Source organism: Vulpes lagopus, chromosome 3 (assembly GCF_018345385.1).
Source record: "Vulpes lagopus strain Blue_001 chromosome 3, ASM1834538v1, whole genome shotgun sequence".
NCBI lineage: Eukaryota > Metazoa > Chordata > Mammalia > Carnivora > Canidae > Vulpes > Vulpes lagopus.
The window spans coordinates 77,044,585-77,068,671 of NC_054826.1; the positions used below are offsets into that span (position 1 = coordinate 77,044,585).

Consider the following 24,087-nt stretch of genomic DNA (forward strand, 5'->3'; position numbering starts at 1 on the left):
CCTGAAACAGGCCTTTAGCATGCAATAGACGGTTAATAAACATTTGTTGACTGAATGAATTCCCTTAATATAGATAGGAAAACTGAGAAGGTAAAAGATTGAATAATCTGCCCCAGGTCACACATATGACAAAACTGGAGCTTGAATCTAAGTGTTTCTGAGCCTATATTCTATGCTAAAAAAATAGATTTATTTGAGAGACAGAAAGAGAGAGAAAGGGTAAGAGAAAAAGAGAAAGAGAGAGAGAGCACGAGCAGGGGGAGTGGGAGAGGAAGAGAGAATCTCAAGCAGAGTCCCCACTGAGCATGGAGTCTGACCTGGGCCTTGATCACATGACCCTGAGATCATGACCTGACCTGACCTGAGCTGAAACCAAGAGTTGGATGCTTGACTGACTGAGCCACCAGGTGCCCCTAGATCCTATGCTTTTATCCATGATGGTAAGGTGGCTCTTATACCTGCAGAGTGCCTGCCATAAAGCCTAGTCCTCCTTTCACAATGACAAATTTCTTACCCTTGTAGCTCCCAGGTGTTTCTATTGTGGCTGTCCACAGAAGCTGGCACTAAGAAACCTATTTGGAGTGCCAGCCACACCCCACTCAGTAACTTGGCTAGCTTCATAACCCAGAATCTCTTTTCATCTGTCCTCATTCCTACCCCACCCATTCTAACCTTGGAGATACTGTTCCTCCTCTCTTGGTAGTCTCGAAGGAAGCAAGCTCACCTGTCTCCCTAGATTTAGTTACTGAGGTGACCTCAAGTTTACCCATGTTCTCTCTTTTGTGACTTCCTTTGTACCTTCAGATGCTCAAACTCAACATACCTAAAATTGGACCCATTGTATATCCATCCATCAGATATTTTGGAGTTGTTTCTAGTTTTTGTTTTGCTGGCCCTCTTTGGGTGAGGCTGGTTGAGAACTCTGATTCTTTTCCCTTTTTAGAGTGATGGACATAGTTATGGTTCATCTAGCTTTTAAAACCAAAAAGGCTGACAATTTGGCATTTTGGAATGTCCTGAATGCCCACCTATAAAAGCTGAATGCCCACCATGAAGGACAAATTTGGACAAGAGTGCAAATTAGCAAATCCACAAGACTATGACTAATTTATTACTTGATTAGATTTCAGCAGTACATCTCAACTGGTTGCAGATAGAGATTTATTTGAATTTTGAATTGCTTTAAAAATTCACATTAGATATATTTAAAAATCTGACTAACTCATTCAACAGCTGTAATACAGCATCTGTTTCTACCTGGGGTTGCAGCAAGATCAGAAGTGGTCTCTTGGCTTTGACATAATGATGATAATTATTTCTCTTCTGTTCCCTATTGTTCAGTGAGTCGGCTGCCGAAAACACTGTTTGGTTCCCAGGGTCAGAGATGTGGAATCATCTACCATGTGCAATGGTCAGACCTTCCTTGGTGATAATATAATTTATATCACCTTCCATACTGAATTTAAAATGGAAATCTTTTTTTATTATCAGCCTCATGTAGTTATTATTAAGATTAAATACATGCAAAAACTCTTACAAGTTGAGCACATAGTGAGTCACTCCAGATATATTACATATGATTATTTTTACTTATTTATAAATAAGAACTGGTAGGAGGGACAATATGTTGAAGGGTATATTGGTTCTCATTTCCCATATTAACCCCATAGGGACTTGAGTGTATAGTTGGTGTTCAATAGGAGAGCATAATATTCAATTCCTTATTCTGATGGTAATGCTTATTAAAATGATAGTTCTCATGTCTGCTGTGTTTAGCAGCTTCTGTGTCTTATCTCAGTGTTGCACCAAATATGCTATAAAAAGTTGCATGGACAAACATTGTTAGTTTTAATAGGAATTTTAATGTGTATCAGTTAAAAAAAAAGTAACTAGCACATCAAATCCATTATTTCTTGGCCATCATAACCTAAGATGAAGCTGAAATTAAAAAAAAGAAAACAAAAACTACTGGTTCAAATTTATCTAAAATACATAGTAAATATATTAATTTATGTAAAATATGTACTTCTTTGCTCTATTTATCTATCATTTATATATATCTACATACAGATATAGATCTTTCTTGACTTACAGTGGGGTTACATACAGATAAACCCACTGTAAATTGAAAATATTGTAAGTCAAAAGTGCACTGAATCCATAGCCTACTAAACATCCTAGCTTAGCCTAGCCTACCTGAAAGGAACTCAGAGCATGTATATGAGGGCAGCCCGGGTAGCTCAGCAGTTTAGCGCAGCCTTTGGCCCAGGTTGTCCCACAACCTGGAGACCCAGGATTGAGTCCCACATCATGCTGCTTGCATGGAGCCTGCTTGCATGGAGCCTGCATCTCCCTCTGCCTGTGTCTCTGCCTCTCTCGCTCTGTGTCTCTCATGAATAAATCTTAAAAAAAAAAAAAAACTTATATGAGCCTACAGTTGGGCAAAATTCTCTAACACAAAAAGCCAACCTTATAATAAAATGTTGAATATCTCATAAAACTTACTGAATACTATACTGAAAGTGGAAACAGAATGGCTGTATGGAGAATAGTTTTAAGTGTGTTGGTTGCTTCCCCTCGAGACTATGTTGTTGACTGGGAGCTGTGGCTCGCTGCCACTGCCCAGAATCACAAGAGTATTGTAGTATTGTACTCTGTGGACCCTTTTCAGTCAGATGTCCAGGAGCCCAAGCGCTTCCATTTTAGCATTATAAAACAGCACTAAGAGACTCATGTTAGTTTTGACCTTAGGGCCACCGCTGAGCTGAAGAGCTGGAGGCCTCAGACCTTTCCCATTTCAACAAAAATACACTGGTCCCAGGTGCTTGCTAAAGATTCTTTTCTTCCCCGTCATTATTAGCAAAATACTCTGTTCAGAAAGAGGTATTATGAATAAAATGCCTTTCTTCTTGGTAACTTCTTGGTAACTTCTTAAACCTAGTGGTTTAAGAAAAGGATTTGGTAAAGAAATTGTACACTTCCTGGTGGGTTTTGAAGGTGATTGTTAGCATATGTTGTGATTTATTGATTAGTAACTCTTACTCAATGTTACTCCTCAGGGCTCCTGCCAAACCGTGTTTTCTGGGTAAATGATTTTTAGCAAGGGTGTTGCCTGTGGTGAGTTGTCAGATAGGAACACCCCTTGCTTGCAGGCCTGGGCACTGGTGTTCATCTGACCCCACCTCTCAGGCGCTGATAAAATGCTGTCAGTGAGCTTCAGAAGCACAAATAGGAGGCATTATCTGGGCTCCCAGTCTGCAGCTCAACAGCAAAGAAGCCAGTTGAAAACACAGAAGGGATCAGACCTTTGATGTTACACAAAGCAAATTGCATTTCAAGCTCTAAAGAACATGAGCCATTCTAAACCTGATTAAGAGTCATCCGGCACCAAATTTTGATAAATGTTTATTTTGGAAAAGTAGATTGCAGGGTTTTCCGATTCTGCTTATTCACCCAGAAAACATTTCTTCATTTGAGGTAGGAGTAAGAGAAAGCCTTGAGTTGTTCTGAGTTATTTGCTGGGAAAAATTGAGGAATTTGTTTTGGTTGCTGCTTGATTAACTGTCTGGAGCCCATGATGTAGAGATTCTCATCCTGTCCACTCAGACTCCATATCCTGATGTTCCTCACTTCCCTGCCCTCACCTCCATAGCACAGGTGTGCCCACCTTCTGGACTGACCCTGGGGTGGGAAGCTAATGAGTTCATTTAGAGGGGGAATGATCATAGAATTCAGGCACAGACCTAGCATCCTAGTTGGGGAGAGGCCTTAGAGCAGGTTTCTGTTCTTATTTTTTATTTTTGTCAAAAACAAAATGCTACATAAAATTTTTAAAAAGAAACAGAATCACTCCTAATTCTTCCATGCTTTGTAGTTGCTAAATAGCTTCTTTGATCTTTTGGTGCATTTATTTGTATATAAATATATGCTTTTTACAGAAAATGGAATCCTTACTGCTTTGTTTTGAAATCTGTGGTTTTCATTTAGTATATTCTGAACATCATTCCATATTGATGAGTAGAGTTCTCCATCACTGCTGAGTGATTTTTTTTTTTTTTTTGCCTCTCCCTTCCTCCTTCCCTTTTTCTCTCCTGCCTTCACTGGCATTTCTGTTGTCCCTTCTCTTCCTCATCGTCTATCCTCTTCTGCTCTAGTTTCATTTATTATTTCCTTTTTTCACTGTAACATTTTGTAATACAGCCTCCAACATATGCCAAATAATATAAAATAGAGGGGTTTTGTAGTTTGGGGCTCTGCTGATTTTATAATTCATACCAAAATAATTTGTGCTTCCATTTTTGTTGTTGTTGGTGGCAACTTTAAAATTTTCTGTCCAGGTTTTCAGAGAACAAACATGACAGTAGTTTGAAAGCCTTTCTTATCCTCAGAAGGAAGACATAACAGAGGCAAGACATTATAATGAATGTTTATGGTCTCTACTTAGGAACATAAGTGACCTCTGTCACTGTGAGGTCTTGACAACTACTCTTGTTTCCTCAGGCCCTGCACCAGTCCACAAAGATGGGCAGAATGAGGCAGATGGTGCACCAGAAGACCTCCAGTCTGTTGGGACTAGCAGGCTGCTCTTTCACATCACTGATGGTGACAACCCACTGCTGTCACCACGCTGCTCCATCTTCAGCCAAAGCCAGAGATTCAATTTAGACCCTGAATCAGCCCCTTCTCCACCCAGCACTCAACAGTTTATGATGTAAGAAAACATTGTTATCTTCGTTTCATACAGTTTTTCAAATACTACATGCATAACCTACAATGAAATATATATCTGAAACAGTGCATTCTGCCTGCCAAACATAACTGTGAGTCCTGAACAATGAATGGCGAAAATCAGTGTACTTTTTAGTTGGGAATGCTGTGTTAGATCTTCCTGTCTCAGGAAGAAATGGCCATGAAATGCAGGATACTCCAGGGCTTTCATGTTTGAACATTTTTGGTGAAATGACCAGAGTCCTACGTAAGAATATGTATATGCAGATATTGGGAATATCCTTCTTGGTGAGCTTAATATTTGTATTCTAGAAAAATGATGGCTTACAATAGCTGCCCTCCACCCCCAAAAGTGTGGAACTGCATACTTTTTTAAAAAAAATCCTATCAATAATTTTGATGCAGCTAAAATAAGTGCCCCTTGCCTGAAAATACATGCAGGGAGTCTCTAGTTTCTCACTGGTAACTTCTGTTAGAGCAGCGTTATGGGAAGACCGTGGGTTTTGATGACTGTCCCTCCCTGCAATTGTTGCAGGCCCCGAAGTTCTTCACGTTGCAGTTGTGGCGATGGCAAGGAGCTGCAGACCATTACCCAGCTCACCAAGCACATCCAGAGCCTCAAGCGAAAAATTCGGAAATTTGAAGAAAAATTTGAACAAGAAAAAAAATACCGGGTAAGGGCCCTGTGGTTTAAAATAAGAGTGAATTGTATTAGAGGTATGTGGGCTTTCCTGTCCTTCCTTTCTGGGTACCCCTCTGTGCCAGGGGGCAGCTGTTTCCACTTGCCAACTCAGGACCCATCGTAAATTGAGTTCCCTCTCTGGATCTGTCCTATTCTCACAGGCTGTAATTGGACCCTGTTAAGATATTTCCTAGTAATGGATTATAACTCTTGTTTCCAAACTGATTTGATTATTGGTCCCCCCACCCCCACCCCCAGGAGCACAACTATCACTAATGTTTCTAGGACTGAAATTTGGATAGCTTTTGAATTATGATCTTATTTTTTTTCTTTAACCTTTTACCATTTATAGTTTTGTAAGAACCTATTAAGGACCCAAAGGTCAGAATCTCTAAATTGTAGAACAGAATGAGGGGCAGAGAGAGAGCGAGAGAGAGTGCACCTTCTTTGACATAAGAGTACCTCTGGTTGGTAGATGAGGACCTATCAAGTGACATTTGTTTAGGCCACTCATAACAACAAATCCCAGTCCATCCTTTCCTGTCAGAGAGACACCAGTCTCTTCATGCTGGTGCTGCAGTGTTGTAATGATGAACCTTTTCTTTTATTATATGAGAAGCAGTAGAGAGGTAGGTGTCCTCATTGCCAATGCTAGTTTTATTTATTTTCCTTAATGGTGACCATGGCATAGACAAAAATCATATTCTATAGAATTGCACAAAGATATTGGGTCTTTGGCAGAGGGCCCAGACAGCTTGTTATCAGAATAAAAGAGAACAGGGAATAATGTCTCATACATCTTGAAATATTTAAAGGCTTACTAAGCACTTGGTACAGAGGCAATTGGCACATCCCAGTGAGTGGGATAAGATCTGGAGAGGGAGGTGAGAGTGGGTGATATTCCACTCTTCCGTTCTTCCTATCCTATCCTATTTCCCACACTGGCTTCAAATTCACTAAAAGAGGGGGATAAGGAATGATTTTTTTTAGCTTGGCACATTAAAAAAAAATAAGACTGCTTTTCAAGACAACCTTAGGGTGTTGAAGATTCTTTTCTTCTTTAAAGTCAGGGAGTGACAGCTACTTACTGTCTTTTACCTCTTTAGAATAGGAAGGAACTCTACACATAATGAGTACAGCTTTTATTTTATAGATAAGGAAACTGAAGCCAAGAAAAGACTTGTAACCTGCCTGGGGTAGTCGTGCTCTATCTGCTCAGATTGAGGGTGGTAGATTAAAGATGAGTAGGTTTTGCAATGGAGGAATAGAACTAAAACTTGTTAGTGCCCACATTTTTTAAAGTTTTAGATATCTTGAGAGAAGCTGATTTTCTATTTACTGCTGGAATATTATTGGATCTGTTATATCCTCACATTGGAAACAGTAGAGTAACAGCTAGGGGCTCCATTCCCAGGGCCTGCTAATAGTTATTACCTGGCAATCTTTAAACGAAGCTGATCTGGATTTGAATCTGACACGGCTCATTAGGGACTTTGTGACTTTGGACTTGTTACTTTATCTTTCTGAGTCTCAGTTCATCCATCTGCATAGTGGAGTTAATATTACTAGTGAGTATTAAATGAGGGGATGCATATAAAATGTTTATTTTAGTGTTTGGCACAAAGTAAGTAAGTGGACCTAGGCATCATTAACTTTTTAATCTGTTTGAATGATATTTGACCATGCAATCCCATAACAGCCTGTGCCTTGTCCAAAAATGAAGAAGAATTGTATACATTCTTTACTAAATTTTCCTACCTACAGCTACAGACCCTAGACTACTTCTCTTACCTATAGCATCCACCCAACAGGCTGCTTATTTTGGAAAAGAATTTCTCCTGGCACCTCCTGCCAGGATAAATTTGTCTAGAGAAGTTTCCAAGCAAATGCATGGCGAAACAACACATTTAAACATTCACAAATGCTGGTGGATGAATTTGGGAGCAATAGAGGAAGGCCTCATGGTCACCACTGCCTCTGTGTGTATAGACATCTCTGGTGTAACCAGAACCTTCCATGTCTCAGGGAACGGGGCTTCCCTTCACCTATCCTGTCAGGGTGCCAGGCTGTGGTTAGAGGTTTGACATGGCAGTGGACTTTTAATTGGTTGCTGTGTGTAAGGATTTCCTTCCTGGTGGGCTGGTTGTGGAATTAATAGCACCACAGCTAATGTTTTAGTTTGAGCTCTTGCTGAGCCTCGGTGTTAGTCCAGTGCCTTGGCACACACATATCTTTTCCCTGTTGAATGTGGCCATTGTACATTCCTATCCAAAACCATATTTATTCCCTACAATTTTAATTTAATTTAACTATAGTTAGACTAATGGAGTTAGAAGAGGCTGTTTCAGCCAGATGTCCACTGTTTGTGAAATTAGAGAATGTTAAAATTAAAGGGGTCGGTCAGTCTTCATTTTCATTTGACCATTGGAGGGATTGAAGCTTAAAGAAGGGAAGATGACACAGTGAAGAATTGACCTAGCTAAGACAACTCAAGCCTTTTCATTCCTAATCCAGAATTCTTTCTAATGTGTCTTTTGAACTGTCTTTGACAGACCATAAATCTGATCCAGTGGTACCCTCAGTCATGTGCTTTGGAGGTCCCATTTTAATTGCACTGAACAAAATACAGCTAATTAGGAACTTTGTGACTTTGAACTTGTTACTTTATCTTTCTGAGTTTGTAATTTGGGGGTTTATATCTTCTTGGAGTCTATTAAACTGGAATATTTCAGTTTAGAAGTTAGGGGGCTTGAAGAGCCACAGCTTATATATGAAAACTTTCATGTAGTTTGAAAGCTGTCACCTTGTGAGCTTATTTAACCTCTTTTGAAAGCTTCTCCGGGAGTAGAGATATAAAAAATTTATTTCAGAAGATGATTTCAAGCTTTAAAATATTTTGTCAGAAAAAAAATCAGCCTAAAATTTTTCCTGAGTCCATTTGTGGTAATGAAAGCTGGTGGTCCTTGGTGTAGCTGGTGTTTTAGGTTTCTGTTCTTGTTCTCAACATTGTTTTAAAAGATGGAACTGTATAGAGCATATCCAATGAGAAAAATGTGTTCCAGATGAACAAGATGTGTTTTCAGATCAAAGTGGAGAATTCTGTGAGGATTTTTAGAAACCAAATGTAAAATATTGGCTGTCTATACAATCAGACTGTTACCCAAAGCCAGCACTATAAACTACATATTAGGGAAGTGGTACAGTGCATCATTCTAGTACATCCTGGATAGAGGAGGTGTGTCCTCGTGCCACTGTCCGTGGTACTGAAACCAGGGCTTCACTCAGGGAAACATCCATACTATTCCGTTTGAGCAACACTAGGAAATAACCACTGTTATTTTCCTTCAGTCTTCTTTTTTTCACCTTGATTTTTAAATGTATGTTTTTACATCACTCTAGAAGTGATGGAACCATGCCTTGTGTTTCACAATTAATATATTTAATCTCATGTACATTTTTTTAATAGAGTACATGTGTAAGCTGGAGGAGGAGGGATAAAGAGAGAGAGGGAAAGAGACACTCTCACGCTGAGTGTGGAGCCTGATACTGGGCTCGATCTCAGGACCATAAGATCATGACCTGAGCCAAAATCAAGAGTCAGACACCCAACCAATAAGCCACCCAGGTACCCCTAATCCCATGTACTTTTGATGACCATGTCATACAAGCACTGTTTTTTCCTTTGAACCTAGGAGGGATATATTTCTCTCTCGATGCATCTCTCACCAACAACTTTCTGATGTTACATGGACTTAGTGGATCCTTAAAAAAACATATGGCAGAGCCCCTAGACTTAGCCGCTGTCAAATGTACACATTCCTGGCGATATTATAATTATGATCAAGGCATCTTGAACATTCCTATATAGTCCTGTGTATACACAATTCAGAGTAACTGTTAAGCTTCTTGAGCCTTCATTGAGGTTAACAAGGTGGCTTTATTTATTTAAGAAAGATCTTACTGACCTATTGGGGTGTAGGCTAAATATGTTTGGCCACCCTTCTTTCTTTGTTTCTCTTTCCTGTGGAAAATCCACTTTTATGTTCTGAGAAAAAAATCCAGAAATCAAAGTGAATGATTTGTTTTAATGGATTTATGTCTTTCCAGAATAAAATATATGTTCCTATTGCCACCTCCAAGTTCTATTAACTACTTGGTAAGATACACAACCCCTACATATATGTTTGTTGGTGAAGACTTATCCAGAATTCTTGTGAGTCTGGTAGTAACACTACTACCATCACCACTGCCAGTAATAATATTTGTAATTCTAGTTAACACACCTGTAGGGTGTAGCATATGCCAGTAACTGATTTCACTATTTTATATATACCAACTAATTTACCCCTCACAGTAATTCTATGGAGATGCTGTTATAATCCTCATCTGGTAGATGAAGCTGAAGCTAAGTAATTTGCCCAAGGTCACACACATACGATTAAGTTTTACTTTAATGCTAGCCCAGTAGGATACTCAGTCTATAGACAGTGAGATGGTTAGAAATCTGGGTATCCCCCTGAAGTACTAACTTCTCAGACTGTTGTCAGGTTTTAGAGATCCTGGTGTCTCCTTTCTCCAGTTTCATGGAAATAACTGATAGGAGCTAAATCTTCCAGCTTGTCAGTATAACCCAGATATGTTGTGGTCATAAACTATGTGTGTGAGCACAGGCGAGGTAGTAAGCACTGCTTCATATTAGTGTAGCTGTCTATACTGATATGATGAATGGCCAGGCAACCAAGTGTGGGATGACTGACTGTTAGACTGCAGGAGACTCTGGTGTGGTTAGGGCTATGTGAAAAGTGTTGAGTAACTGAGCATGTTTAGATACAGTGCCCTTCCATGACAAGAATGAAAGTGTGGAGGAGGTCAAGAATGTTTGCTCTATTTTTCAGAAGGAACTCTACAGCTGGAATTATCACATCTGACTCTCCAGGTTTATATGTTTCTGAACTACCTTTGTGTGTCTCAGCTATTTAAAAATGTTTTTCCTTTTTTCTTTTTCTTTTCCTCTCTACCTCCCTCCTACCCACACTTTCCCCTCCTTGTAGCCTTCACATGGTGACAAGACTTCTAATCCTGAAGTCCTGAAATGGATGAATGATTTGGCTAAAGGTCGTAAACAACTCAAAGGTAAGGGCCAGTCAAGGGTTTCTTTGTCCAGAAAGGAAGCAGTTAAAATATTGCTAATGTGCTTCCAGGCACTTTTTATTCTTTTCCACTTATGCCCCCTTTAACCTTGCCTCTCACCTAGATTGGAGGCTTCATTCTGAAATAAAGGGTCTTGGGTCTCCTTCATTATTTGGCCCCATCTAATAATTCCCCTTATAAAGAGACTGGGGAACTCCAGAGTCTGAAGTGGAATGATTCACTTCAGTGCCAGAAACATTTCAACATGTGGAGTATTACCTTCCCTGGGTTACTAGATTCTTGGATATTAAAGGCCTGAGCAATCATTTACTCTGCATACCCCATTGCACAGATGCAGACATTTATGTCCAGAGATAGTGACAAGTTATGTAGCTGGGAAGTAGTAGGTGTAAAATTCAGTTCTCCTACCTCCTAATCCAGTATTCTTTTTCTGTATTTCTCTAGAGATGGTGATCTGAGTATTAATTAACTCTAAAATTCATTTAAAAATACTATGATATTTATCCATAAAATTTATTTTCTTCCTTTCTCCACATTCTTATTTCAAAACTTAGAGATGTGGGAATTTTTCCAAATTTCTAAAAGGGTGGCAATAAGAAACTGAAAGGGAATATTAATTCAGTGGTATTAAACTGTAATGATGTCACAGGTTTATAAAATATGCAGTATTTAAACACAGCAGGGTCTAACTAAAAAACAAACATCAAACAAACAAAATGAGCTATGTAATTGAGAAATCAATACAAATGGCCATGTTGAAATGATCAGTCTCTTAGCATTTTCTGAAATGTAATTTCCTGACATGTCCCAGGTGGCTTTTTTATTTTTAACTATGTAGGCTTATATAAAACCACATTGAAATAATGGCCATTCCTGGTCATTCCTGTTAGAAGATAACATTAAACATAATTATGAAATCTGTTAAGTTGGGACTGGCACTCCCATCTCCCCTTTCCCATCCCTCCTGCATTTCCTCAGATGTCTGCATGTGTAATGCCTTACAGAAGTGCTTGCATTTATATACACAGGGGGATCATAATGGCACAAAACTTCCAAACTCAAGTAAATGAACCTTTGTGTGTAGAATTCTAGATGTTATGGTGGGTAATGGGTGAAAACTTTGGGGCAGTACCACTGGTCTTCCTCTAGAACTCATCCTCTGAAATCTAAACCACTGAGTTACTTCTATACATTAGTTACTCCATTTACATGAGATTCCAGCCTCTAGAGCCCTTTGTTTCTACATCTGATTGGGAGTTAATGCTGTTGGTTCTGGTTTTAGGGCTCCCCTTGCCATGGAAAGCCATCAGCAATACCATCCATTTCTACTGACTTCATATCAGTGATTGGAATTTCTGAAGGGCTCTCTACTCTTAAGCCCAGTGAGTTCTTGTTCATGGTAACTCATGGCATTTCTCTTAGAACTAAAGCTGAAGCTCTCAGAAGAACAAGGAAGTGCCCCCAAAGGCCCACCTAGAAACCTGTCCTGTGAGCAACCTGCAGTCGCCAGAGAGAATGGGAAGCCAGAAGCTGTGGGCCCTGAGCCATGCTCCTCTGGAGAGGAGACTCCAGATGCTGTGTTGACATGCCTGAAGGAGAAGAGAGAGCAGCTTCCTGCTCAGGAGGATTCTAAGGTACCTTACCATATCTGCATAGGCCCCAACACTCAATACAGTGCCAGTGAGATGATGGGTTTGACCAATTTATAAGAGCACTTGGCACCACATTACCATCTTTAGGAGACTGGCTCTGAAATTTCAGTCAGGTGAATTATTAGTAAGTTATTGGCCATGACCAAGGGTGTTGCCGCTTAATTCCAGGATGTCATTCTAGAAGTTAATAGTATTCTATGTTGGTGGGAAGCAAATGGCAAAGATATTAGGGTATGTCATATCCCTCCTCTACTTCCCCCAATAAGTTAGCAAATCAACCCAAGATTAGTATCATGATCCCATTTCACCAGTTTTACTAAAAATATAATGAAGCCAGGATGAGGTATACATAGTAAGGAAAATGGTTTAGTATCTTATATAATAAGAATAGAAAAGTATGGGGATCCCTGGGTGGCGCAGCGGTTTGGCGCCTGCCTTTGGCCCAGGGCGCGATCCTGGAGACCCGGGATCGAATCCCACATCGGGCTCCCGGTGCATGGAGCCTGCTTCTCCCTCCGCCTGTGTCTCTGCCTCTCTCTCTCTCTCTCTCTGTGACTATCAAAAATTAAAAAAAAAAAAAAAATTAAAAAAAAAAAAGAAAAGAAAAGTAGCCTTTTTCGAAGAGTGTTAGGTAATAAGATTCAGACATTCAGGTAGGGTTGTCAATTAGGATTTTGGATATATGAGCCTAGAGCTTGAAGAAGATATTTATTGTATTTTACAAAGAAGATAATGAAAGCAAGTAGTATTTACATGGTTAGTGCCTCCTCATCCTGTACATTTATGTTTACATTTCACTTATGCCAGAGTACCTTCTTTGTAGTCTTTTTTTTAAAGATTTTATTTATTTATGAGAAAGAGAGAGAGAGAGAGAGAGCCAGAGAGCATGATCAGGGAGAGGGGCAGAGGGTAAAGCAGATTCCCCACTGGGCAAGGAGCCTGATGTGGGGTTTAATTCCAGGACCATGAGATCATGACCTGAGCCAAAGGCAGACACCTAACTGACTGGGCCACCCAGACACCTCTTTTGTAGTCCTTTCTGTTTCAACTCTAAAAGTGGATTGGTTGCCTTTAATTTCTTGAATAAGAGTTGTAGCTCTCCTATCATAGCTCTAATTATGCTGTATGACATTTTTTGTCTCTCATTTGATACTTTAGACCTCTTGAGTTAGGAGAGCTGTTTGTAGCTCATGATCCTACACTGTCTGTACATAGTGGTATTGAGAAAATGTTTGCTGAGTGAATGGACAGATGAATGAACTAGCATATTTAACTTTGAAAGCAAGTCTTCTTGAGGAGAATGCTGTCTTTACCTGTTCGATTGCACATTATCTAGTCTTAGTCATAAGATGGCAACATACACTAAATCCCCAAAGGCTCACCATATGTTCCTGGACTTGTCTTTTACATAGAGACTTGTGATCTACAATCAGAAATGGGCCTTTGGCCACCTCTATTTTTTATGAAATATGTTTATAATTAAAAATAGTCGATTATATGTTGTGAGAAGTGAATAGGTTTTCATCTACTTGGCCAACCCATTCCCTCCCCACCATAGATTCTAGATTTTTGTGGTAGCCAGTGGATAAGTGGGTAACACACACACACACACACACACACACCTGTGGTTTTTCCATCTTTTAGTGCTTCTGATGGTCTTTCTTGTATTTTCTAGTTACCTTAGTCACATCTATAAAATAAGGTTGGCAGCACCGAAGTTCTAATTCTATGTTCTACTTGATTAGTGCAGTGAAGAATGACTTAGGATTGGTATAGTAGATTTAGATCAGTGCTCAACAGCCACTTTCTAGTCATGTACACTTAGCAAGTAAACTAATTGAGATTCAGTTTCCTTATCTATAAAATACAGACAGTACCTACTTACATAATTATTGTGACAATAAGGAAGATTCCATGGACTGGTGGGCAGTCATTCATTTGCAAAGATATTCGAGTGCCTATTACATGTTGTGAAGTATGATATACATCCTGGATATAATACAATAGAGAAGTTATGGGGATTTCTGCCCTCACAGAGCTCATGTGCTTCTGGGAATGGGATACAATAACAAACAGCTCAATAAATAAAATTATTAGAAATTTTCATAAGTACTGTGCAAAGAATTAAACAGATACTATTATAGAAAATAATGGGTATGGTTTCTATTTGTATAGGGTGATTAGGAAGGCCAATAGGTGACACATTAAATTCTTCATTAAGAAGAAGCTACAGGCCAAGAGAGCAACAAAAAGCATTTTTGGCAGATGGAAATGCAAATATGAAGACCTTGACGGAAGAGCTTGCATGTACTTGGAATTCTTGGGTCTGAGGGCTAGAGCACAGGATGGTATGAGATGAAGTCAGAAAGATAGATTGGGGGCCTTGACACAGTACCTTTTAGGGTAGTAGAAAGTATTGGAAAGCTGTTGAGTGGTTGAAAACAGGAAAGTGACACAGTGTGATTTACATCTAAAAGATCTGATTGCTATGTGAAGAATAAAAATGATAGGGGGAAAGAGTGGAAAGGGAAGATGAAATAGGTGGTTTGGATTAGCATGATAGCCCTAGAGAGGGAAAGATATAGACACATTCAAAGTATATTTTGGATGTAGAATCAAAAGGATATGATGAATCATTGGGTGGTAGGGAGTAAAGGAAAGCAAGAATCCAAGATGATAATGGGTCCATTTACTGAGATGGGGAATACTATAGGAGGAACAGGTTGGGGATGAGACTGGAAACTTAAAAGGTCTGTTTTGAACATGTTTATTTTGAGATCTTTGAGCAATACTGTGAACAACCATCCTTGGTTTCCTTGGATTTTCCTGGATGCTGAAAATGTCAAATACTTTCATCCTGGGAAGATACAGATGGTTGGTCACCCTACTGAGGCATCTAAGTCAAATACAGGCACAAGCACATGAGAGTCTACAGATCAGAGAAGCATGTTTGTGTTCTTTGGAAGTTATCTGCACTTAAATGACAATTTATTTCTATTATTTTAAATCAAGTGTCTGTTGAATTGTTTAATAAATGTCAGAAGCCCCTTCAGATAAAGCTAGTATCTCTGCTGTAGGTTAAAGTTAGGCCCTTTAAGGACACCTGGGTGGCTGAGTCAGTTAAGCATCTGCCTTTGGCTCAGATCATGATCCTGGTGTCCTGAGATTGAGTCCTACATTGGGCTCCCTGCTCAGTGGGGAGCCTGCTTCTCCGTCTCCCTGCTTGTACTCTCTCTCACTTTTACTCTGTCTCTTGAGAGTTAATAAATTTTAAAAAATCTTTAAAGTTAGGTCTTTTAAATAGAAAGCATAGTGGAACATGTGGCCCTCAGTATCTATCTAATGCTGTAGTATTGTTCCTGGGGAAGTTTAATATAGCAGACCTTAATGTGGCTAGTTAGCTATTAGGTGGTTCCTAATGGAGAATCCAAAAATCATAGCAGAAACGAACGAAGGTTTGCAAATTTTCACAGTAGCTATATTATTCCTGGCTCCTCAGTGAGCTCATTAGTGTTTGAGATTATCTGATTAGGTCCCATTTCTTTAAACTCAAATTGACAGATGATTTCCATCTGGGATCCTTGCTTTACTGCTGAAAATACATTAAATATTAAAACTTCCAAGGTGAAGAATTGTTTCTTCTCCAAAGAGACTTTTGTGAAATTTTTGCATTTGGTGTTTGGTCAGAGCCCATATTAAAGCTGACAAATCTTACAGCATTGCCTTGTCAGTCTACTGCTATAGAGCAATTTTCCTCCTCTTCTATTTATGTATGATTTTTGGAGGTACTTACTTCTGGGCCACAGGTTATCCACTGAGCCCTGAAAGTGAATGTATCATCTTCTGGGTCTGATTGTGGTGTTTTTTTTTTAATGTCCTTTTCTTTTGAAAATACTGAATTGGTGTTGGCACATTATACCCATTTTATTGCTCTTTCTGAGAAGTGTAGGTGGTGTTAGGGGCATGGCACAAACTACCAACTGGATGAGTAACAGCAGTAACTTCTGGCCCTTTACCAACTGCAGCATCTTTGAGGAGGAAAGATTTTTAAAAATCATTTTATTTTTTAAAATCAAAGGAAAATACAGTGATTAGTGTGTTGTTATATATCGAAGAGAGGGAAACTTATAGGTAAAGGGCACCAAAAGGAAGATCCCATTAAATTCTTTTGCCTACTTTTCCATTTAAAAAATAAAAAAATAATTTTCTTAATAGATACTACCTCACATAGTTTAAAACAAAATGTAAAAGGCTACACATTAAAAAGACTCACCCCATCTGCCCACTCTAGCTCTGAAGTCTCCCATCCTCAAGCAGGTTACTATTGTTAGTGTGTTATGTGTACTTTTTGAGTTTCTATATAAAGTATATACAAGAAAATATCAATATACATTCTTAAATTGTCCTCTTTTAAAACAAAAAATAACACATTATATAATTATCCCTTTTCCCTTTGTATATTCTGCATAGCTTTTTGTATAAAGAAATAGTCACATTCTTTTATTTTTAAAATTTATTTAATAGCACCATGGTATTCCTTTTTTAGTAATGTACAACATGATAGTAACCTGAAATCAGCTAGTTTGTAGCTTAAATAACCTGACTCTTTGCCAGGGACATTTACATATGCTAACTTATAAAAACAATACAATATCAGTATAATGGTATTATTTCTGCATATTAAAGATCTAAGGTTCCAACCTTAAATAATTTTCCATGTTAAAAATAGGTAAGTTTTAAAGCTGGTTGTCTGAACTTATGTCCTCTGGTTTCAAGGCCAATATTAATCTGCAGTCTCCTGCTTAGAAGTCTTTTAAATTTACCAAGCCATTCTCTTTGGCAGTTGCTTTGTATGATTATGTTCATTACTGATTTTCCACATTGTTTGACTTGCTAGTTCAAAAGTCAGATGTGTTCCCTATATACTTTCTCACTTGGTGAGGGGCTGAGGAGGCCCAGACACAGGGAAGGCTTGGCAACACTTGACTCTCTAAAGTTAGAGTAATTGATTCCCATCATCACTCATTGTCCAGAGAGGAGAATGTTCTTTTACTTCCCTCTTTAGGAGAGATCTTAGTAATGGGGCTTATTTTTTCAAATATGAAATGTGAAGGTTTAATGTGAAGGAATACATGGGAGTAATGCCATGGGGATAAAGGAAAACAAGCATGATGGTAAAAGCATATAAGTTATGGCAGTTTTTCCCCAAACAACTTTCTTACCAGGGCCTAGAAAGAAATATACATAGGATTTCTACTCAGCCACAGTTCTGTCTTGCCAGCTTGTTTGGGATCTACTATTCCAAATAACCTACTAGGTTGATGATTCAAAAAACCTACTAGTTAAGGGTCTAGAAATTTTTTTGTGGCAAAGTTATCAAGCTGTCGACAAATCATATCAAACTGTCCTATGCACATCCCCTCCTGCTCACCCTCTTATACTGTCCACTCTTTATGATGCCATAAAAAAATGGAGAAGGAAGTTAGAGTAGGTATCTTTGGAACTTCTCTCCTTTTGTCTTTAAATCTGACAACCCATTCATGCTCTGGATCTCTCTCTCTCTCTCTGGCTATTTCAGGTTACTCAACATTGTCTTTGGTTCCCCCATTCATAAAACAAAAATCAAATTTAGATACATCTGACATACCATGGACAGTCACCAATATGCAGAACTAGGCAGGGAGGATGCATTTCAGAAATAGTCATTGAATATAGAGGGAACAATAGTCTGATTCTTAGGAGAAAATGGCTGAGGAATAGCCATGTTGAAATGTATGTCTGCCCCCTTAGATTTGAGGTACCTATTCAAGCAGAGCCTACCTCTTGACTGATCTTCCTTCATGGAGATTGGCTTTGCTGGCCTTCCATAGCTTCTCTCTATAGGTCTGTGAGTGGAAGACTGCTCCTGGCATATAGGCTGATGAGTAACACTTCTTGTTCAGACAGTCTGTCTTCCTATTTGAGGATGAGCACTTACAGAATTACTTTTGACAATGTCTTGTACTTGTAGCCATTGAACCCTCATGTCTCTTTGAGGATTGCTTTGATAATAATTCTAAGAGTAAAATCATGCACTCATCAGAGTGAAAGATGAGTGCTTACATTGTACATGGATGCTGATTTTCATCTGGCATCTGTGGAAGATACTTTTCTGCAATGGCATTCATCATTTTAACAAGCCTTTGGGTCACTTTCTTTTTCTCTTTTAAGAATAAATTTAGCTTTTCTAGAATCCAAAGAGAATATACTAAAAATAAAATCACAAAAATCTAACTGATGCTTTATAACAGTTAAATGCATCATTTTCTGAAGTGCTTTCTATGGAATATAAGTCCCAATGAGATACTGAATAAAAAAAAACACTAAATATTTTCTGAACTTGGCCTGAGAATTTTCTTTATTACCTATTAAAATCCCATGGCATACATGAAAGGATGTTTTTTTCATGGTAAGATGTATCATGACCAAGAAAATATTTAAGGAATGATTGGGCCAGTAAATGAAAGGCTCTTGGGGTTACTTAACCAATATCTAAAATACTTCTACAGAAAGAAATCATCTTTCTTTCTACTGAAAACAAAACAGCCTTATGGTATAGTCTGAGGAATTACATGAAGATTGTTAAAAATTAGGGTGCCTTTGCTTATAAACCTGGATTGAAAAATTTATAGCAGGGAAGGGGATATGTAAGGTACTATGAAAATTTCTTAAAATAATGTGATATAATCTTTGTTCTCAAGAAATTTCTAATTCATTTGGGCAGACAAAACTGAAACGCAGAAAATAATCAAGGTCCAGATAATAAAACAGAGAAGTTCAGAATAGAGGGACATAAATATGGGCCAGAACGATTCTCAACTGGGACAAGGGTAGCATGTGAATAACTAGGAAATTTAAAAAAAAACACATATTTAAGCCATGTTCTTTTCCTTCAAAATCCCTCTGGGGGATCTGGAAGACAGAGAACCAGGCAGCACACTTAGGTATTTGTATTTTGACAAAGGATACTTGGATGATTATGCTATGTGCTATTTCTGCTACTCCCTTCCTGCCATCTGATCAGAGTGAAAGGGAAATTGTACGTAGTAAATAAGTAGCAAATTAATGTAGGATACATAGCAGGGAGGAAAACCAAGGCAAGCAGAGGTTTGGTTACTTTGGACGGAAATGTGATGGTGGGGTAGATAGGTAGAGGACTGATAAATAGGAAGCTATTTAAACTCTTATGCACAACGTGACCTGTTAAAAATAGTGCTTTGGGATGGATCATACAGCAGAGAGTTAGGAGAATACATTCTTGGACCAAGAGGTTGTGAAATTTTTTAGTTGGGAGGAGCTTTGTAATTCCAGCCTCCTTGTTGTGTAGGTAAGAAATTGAGTCAAATAAGTTATTGTTGTATCCAAAATACACTGTCAGAGCTAGCCAGTAAGCTAATATATACTCCAAGCTTGATTGTGATAAAGAACTAAATGAGGTTGATTTTGTGAATATAATCATGAAAATCCAGATAAAATACATGTATCAAAAGAAAAATTGATAGGTCTCAATCACATACTGGTTTTTCAAGAATGAAGAAGTAAATAACAGGCTTCTTACCATTTACATATTTAGAATTCCTTCAGAAAGCTTTAAAAACATCTTTCTAAGCTTGGACCTAGCCTTTAAGAAACTTTATCTAGCCTTTAAGAAACATTGGCATGTACTTTAAACAGTATCTTATAAGTGATTTCCCTTTTTCTAATTACTGTTGCATTATAGTATTTATTAATCCCTTATTTTGAGGCTTCAAAACTGTTTTTTTTTTTTGCCTGCTAAAAATACTGACATGTTTTTATTCTTGTCTAAGAAAGGAACAATAATTAATTTCATGTTTTTCAGGTAGCTAAGCAAGACAAGAACCTCATAAAGCCTCTTTATGACCGATACAGGATTATCAAGCAAATCTTGTCAACACCTTCCCTTATTCCAACAATTGTAAGTCAGGATGCTCATCTAACTAGAAACCTTTACTTGTGTTTGGTATTGTTTAGGTAGGAAAACAGCACAATGACAGTTATAAAGAAGCTTTCTTGGCAATATATACTGCTAACAAGGCCAGTTGTTATTTCAAAAAATAGAAATGTGGTCTCCTTCAAACCCAGTATTATACTTAACATGGCTGATAATTAAAATTACTATGAAAAATGAATTTATAGCAATTGCATTTTTAAGTCAGTTTTAATGCTTTCATTTCTTGGGTGAGGATAACAAATGATGAACTTCAATTTGGCATTATCTAATCTACAACACAGCTAGACCAAACAGAGCCTTTCTATTCTGTGTGTTAATTTTTCTTCTTGAATAAGAAAATTGACTACATGTTCCTTGAGATAATGTGATATTTGTTTTTGGTACTATTTGACCATCGTTATGTAAGATGTAAGATTTATTTCAAAAGAAAATATGGCTACTGAAATTGAATTAGACTATTTTTAATAAAGAATGACTTATGGGAATACAGAACTAGAAAAGCACCACAAATTCTACTCCATTAATATTCAAACAGTCACTTGCTCAAGATATCAGTATAAAAAGGAATAAATGTTAACAAATATACATTTAAGTATACCTGACTACATTTATACTTTCACAATTTTAAAGACAAAGACAATAGTGAGTCATAATCTCTAAAATTTTTCCATTAAGGAAGCATGATTTAAAATGGTTTGTGATTTTCAGATTTCCTTGTAAGAAAATCTTTTAGTTGTGATAAGCAATAGCAGAACACATTAAGGAATAACTCCGTTTTGCTTTGGACTTCATAGAGCTCTTACCTGAATTTGTCAGTTTTCTCAATATCCTCCAAATGTAGTCCACACCAGGACCTGCTTTTGGGTATTTCTGGATGACAAAAGGTGTCTGAAATCCATCTCATCCTAATTCATGTAACTGTTATGAAGCTGCAGGCCCAGAAGGTCTGGGTGAAAGGGAGAAACTAGTCGGTAGTGCAGCCCAGATTGACCATAACCTGGATTCTGTGCCACCTTTAGCCCAGCAGAGATGAACTTACTGACCACTTTAGCCCAGCATGGGTACCTCTTTGCTCATTAACTTTGCGAGTTTTTTGATGCAACTAAGGAAGAGTTCCTCTTGGTAGCTTCCTTCTGGTTTTTCAGTAGACACAGGTGTCACCTACTCTTTTCATAGTATCTGTTTATGGTTCCTCTTCCTGTTTTTAGTTCAAAAGGCACATAGCATTTTGTGACTTTAACTCTGCTTGTGATAAGCAGGAGGAAGAGGACTCTGATGAAGACTGTCCACAGGGAAGCCAACAACCGTCTTTGCTAGATCCAGCAGCTCACCTTCCTGTTGGCGACCACCTCACCTTCTCTAATGAGACTGAGCCTGTTAGGGTCCTGCTGCCAGATGAAAAAAAAGAAATTAAACAACCAGCCCTATCCATGTCCAATTTACATGAGGCCACTATGTGAGTGTGAATCCTAAGTATGGAGACTCTTTTCAACTCCTTCTGGTCTGGGATAACTTATACGTGCATACAAAATTCATAAGAACTATTAGATTCTCTAAAAAATGTGAACCACCAGAGGGTAGCCTAAATGCATAATCTGGTTGCTCTCTTGACTAGAGAATGGAGAAGACAAAGCTTGAGGAACCAACACTCCCAATAAGACATAAAGGTGCCACAAATGCTAACATTCAGTTTCCTATAGTTGCACAGTTTTCTCAGCAGAGTCTGGTACCAGTCTAATTCTCAGCAACGTGTGAAGCAGAGCTGGCTTTTGAAAATGCTGGAAAAAAAGGAATTGGGATCCTATGTGGGTCAACACTTATTAGGCCTTTATCCTAGTCTGTTCCATTTAGATGAGATGGTTTCTCCAGCCTGGGAATCCCCTTGGCCATAAGTAAATGAGCCCTTCAAGAACTATTTGTATTTTCATTAACATTATTATTAATGTTATGTGATTCAGTAGCTGGCATTCCTCTTGATCATTTGACCTTCTTCAGTTTGTATATTACAGGCCAGTTTATAAGATTTCCTTTAACATGTATTACTATAGTGTGGTGATTGTATACCTCAAGATAGGGAGGGAACCCCCCAAAATATCTGAGGTGAGACTAAGAACTAAGTTGTAAATTGGTATTTTAGTGTGCTTGTAGAATTAGCTGGTACCTCAGTCAGTTTCAACTCAGAGAAGTAACCTGTTTGGAAGCAGAAAATCAATCTTCCTTCAGCCTCTCTTTTTCCCTTTTTTCTCCCTCTATTCCCTCTTTCCTTTATTTATTCTTGGTTGGTTGTTCTTAAGCAGCTGTTCTTAACTTTTGGGAGTTGTTGGAATCTTTTCTTCTTCTTCTTCTTCTTTTTCTTCTTCTTTTCTTCTTTTTTTTTCTTAGAAAATGTCAATATATTATTTCAAGGGGTTCAAAGTTCTAAAACCATGTACAAGTTCCCTACATAAAAATTTCTGCTCTAAAAGTGTGTCTTTTCTCTTGTCTTAGTAGAATGAAGTAGAATTTGCAGTGTAATTCTAGCTTTATTTTAAATAAGATCTGTTTCATTCCCAAGGGTTTCACTATTTTCTCCATACTCTATATTAAGGATAGAATTGTCTTCAAACTCTCTTCTTCTTGTGCCTCTTAGGTCTAGTCTATCATCAAATACTGATGAGTATTCTTTCAAAATGTCTCTTTCTCCCTCATCCCTTCATATGGTCATTATTCTCACCACATCTTATAATGGACTCTGTTGGGCTTGCCTTCTGTCTGTCCTTTCTCTTCTCCTATGACATTGTTTTCATCATCTGTTTATGTGATTCCCTATGATCAGGTTCTACATGTATGTATTTATTCAAAATATACTCTTTTAGGCAGAACCCTTCTGTATCATAATATGATTGACTGAATAGATAAATTATATGATGTCTCAATCATGCCAGAACTCAGTAATGGCATATATATTTTTTACTTGATATAGGCCTGTACTTCTTGACCATCTCCGAGAAACTAGGGCTGACAAGAAGAGACTTCGGAAAGCCTTAAGGGACTTTGAAGAACAGTTTTTTAAACAAACGGGAAGGTAAGTGTGGGTGGAGATTTTTTTAAGCTAGTATTTCTTAGGGAACTATTGTTAAGAATGAGTTTCTGGCAGGAACAGTGACTTTATATAAGATATAAATTTCCACAGTGACTTAGACTCAAGATCTGTCTAATGCAACATTCTAATAGTGCCATTATTAGGTTATGTTTTATGGGAGGCTGTAGCTATCAAGTTTGACATCAGGCTTTAAAAAATAAAGGATGAAATCCAAAAATCCCTAACTTTGCATAATAAATCTCTTTATAATTTTTGAATTTATCTAAACATTTAGAGATCTATTTGATTTTTAAATCCATATAACTTTTGGTTCATGGTTACTTAGTTTCACAAGTTATTCCCTGTTTCACTAAATAATTTTTCTTTTGCTTCAAATATATCTTTTAAACTTCAGGGTCTGCCCTTAATTATTTATTTTCAGGTCAAAAGTTCATAGCTATTCCTTCTATCCCTAAAATAAATGTTTAGCTATATCCTCACTTTGTCTACTTTTCTTTGTCAACCTAAGTCTTATTAGGCATTTCAATTAGTTTCCTCTAAATTATGGTGTATTGTCAATGTATATGTCAACTTTTATATGTACAAGTTATATATGTATTTATATGCATATAATTATGTATGTGTATATACATATACATATATATGCATATATACATACACATATAATATACATATACATATACATATATATATATATATAATCATAAGATTCAGGATTATTGATCTACTTCTGGAAGAGACAAATCATTTAGCTATCCTGAGTCTGTTTCCATGGTTACAA

The 24,087-nt window shown here is 37.8% G+C and overlaps 1 protein-coding gene across 6 annotated transcripts in view; it reads left to right on the top strand.

Annotated features, from left to right (window-relative positions):
* Window positions 1-24,087, top strand: part of FAM13C (family with sequence similarity 13 member C) — a 146,630-nt gene that overhangs the window by 119,278 nt on the left and 3,265 nt on the right. For 4 of the 6 annotated variants that reach the window (XM_041748170.1, XM_041748165.1, XM_041748168.1 and 1 more), the window contains 7 exons: window positions 4,501-4,711; window positions 5,264-5,402; window positions 10,462-10,543; window positions 11,984-12,195; window positions 20,093-20,188; window positions 21,481-21,680; window positions 23,187-23,288. In XM_041748170.1, the coding sequence (XP_041604104.1) occupies window positions 4,501-4,711; window positions 5,264-5,402; window positions 10,462-10,543; window positions 11,984-12,195; window positions 20,093-20,188; window positions 21,481-21,680; window positions 23,187-23,288 (1,042 nt within the window). The remainder of the gene's footprint in view (window positions 1-4,500; window positions 4,712-5,263; window positions 5,403-10,461; window positions 10,544-11,983; window positions 12,196-20,092; window positions 20,189-21,480; window positions 21,681-23,186; window positions 23,289-24,087) is intronic. The other 2 variants (XM_041748166.1, XM_041748169.1) reach the window with 1 other exon arrangement.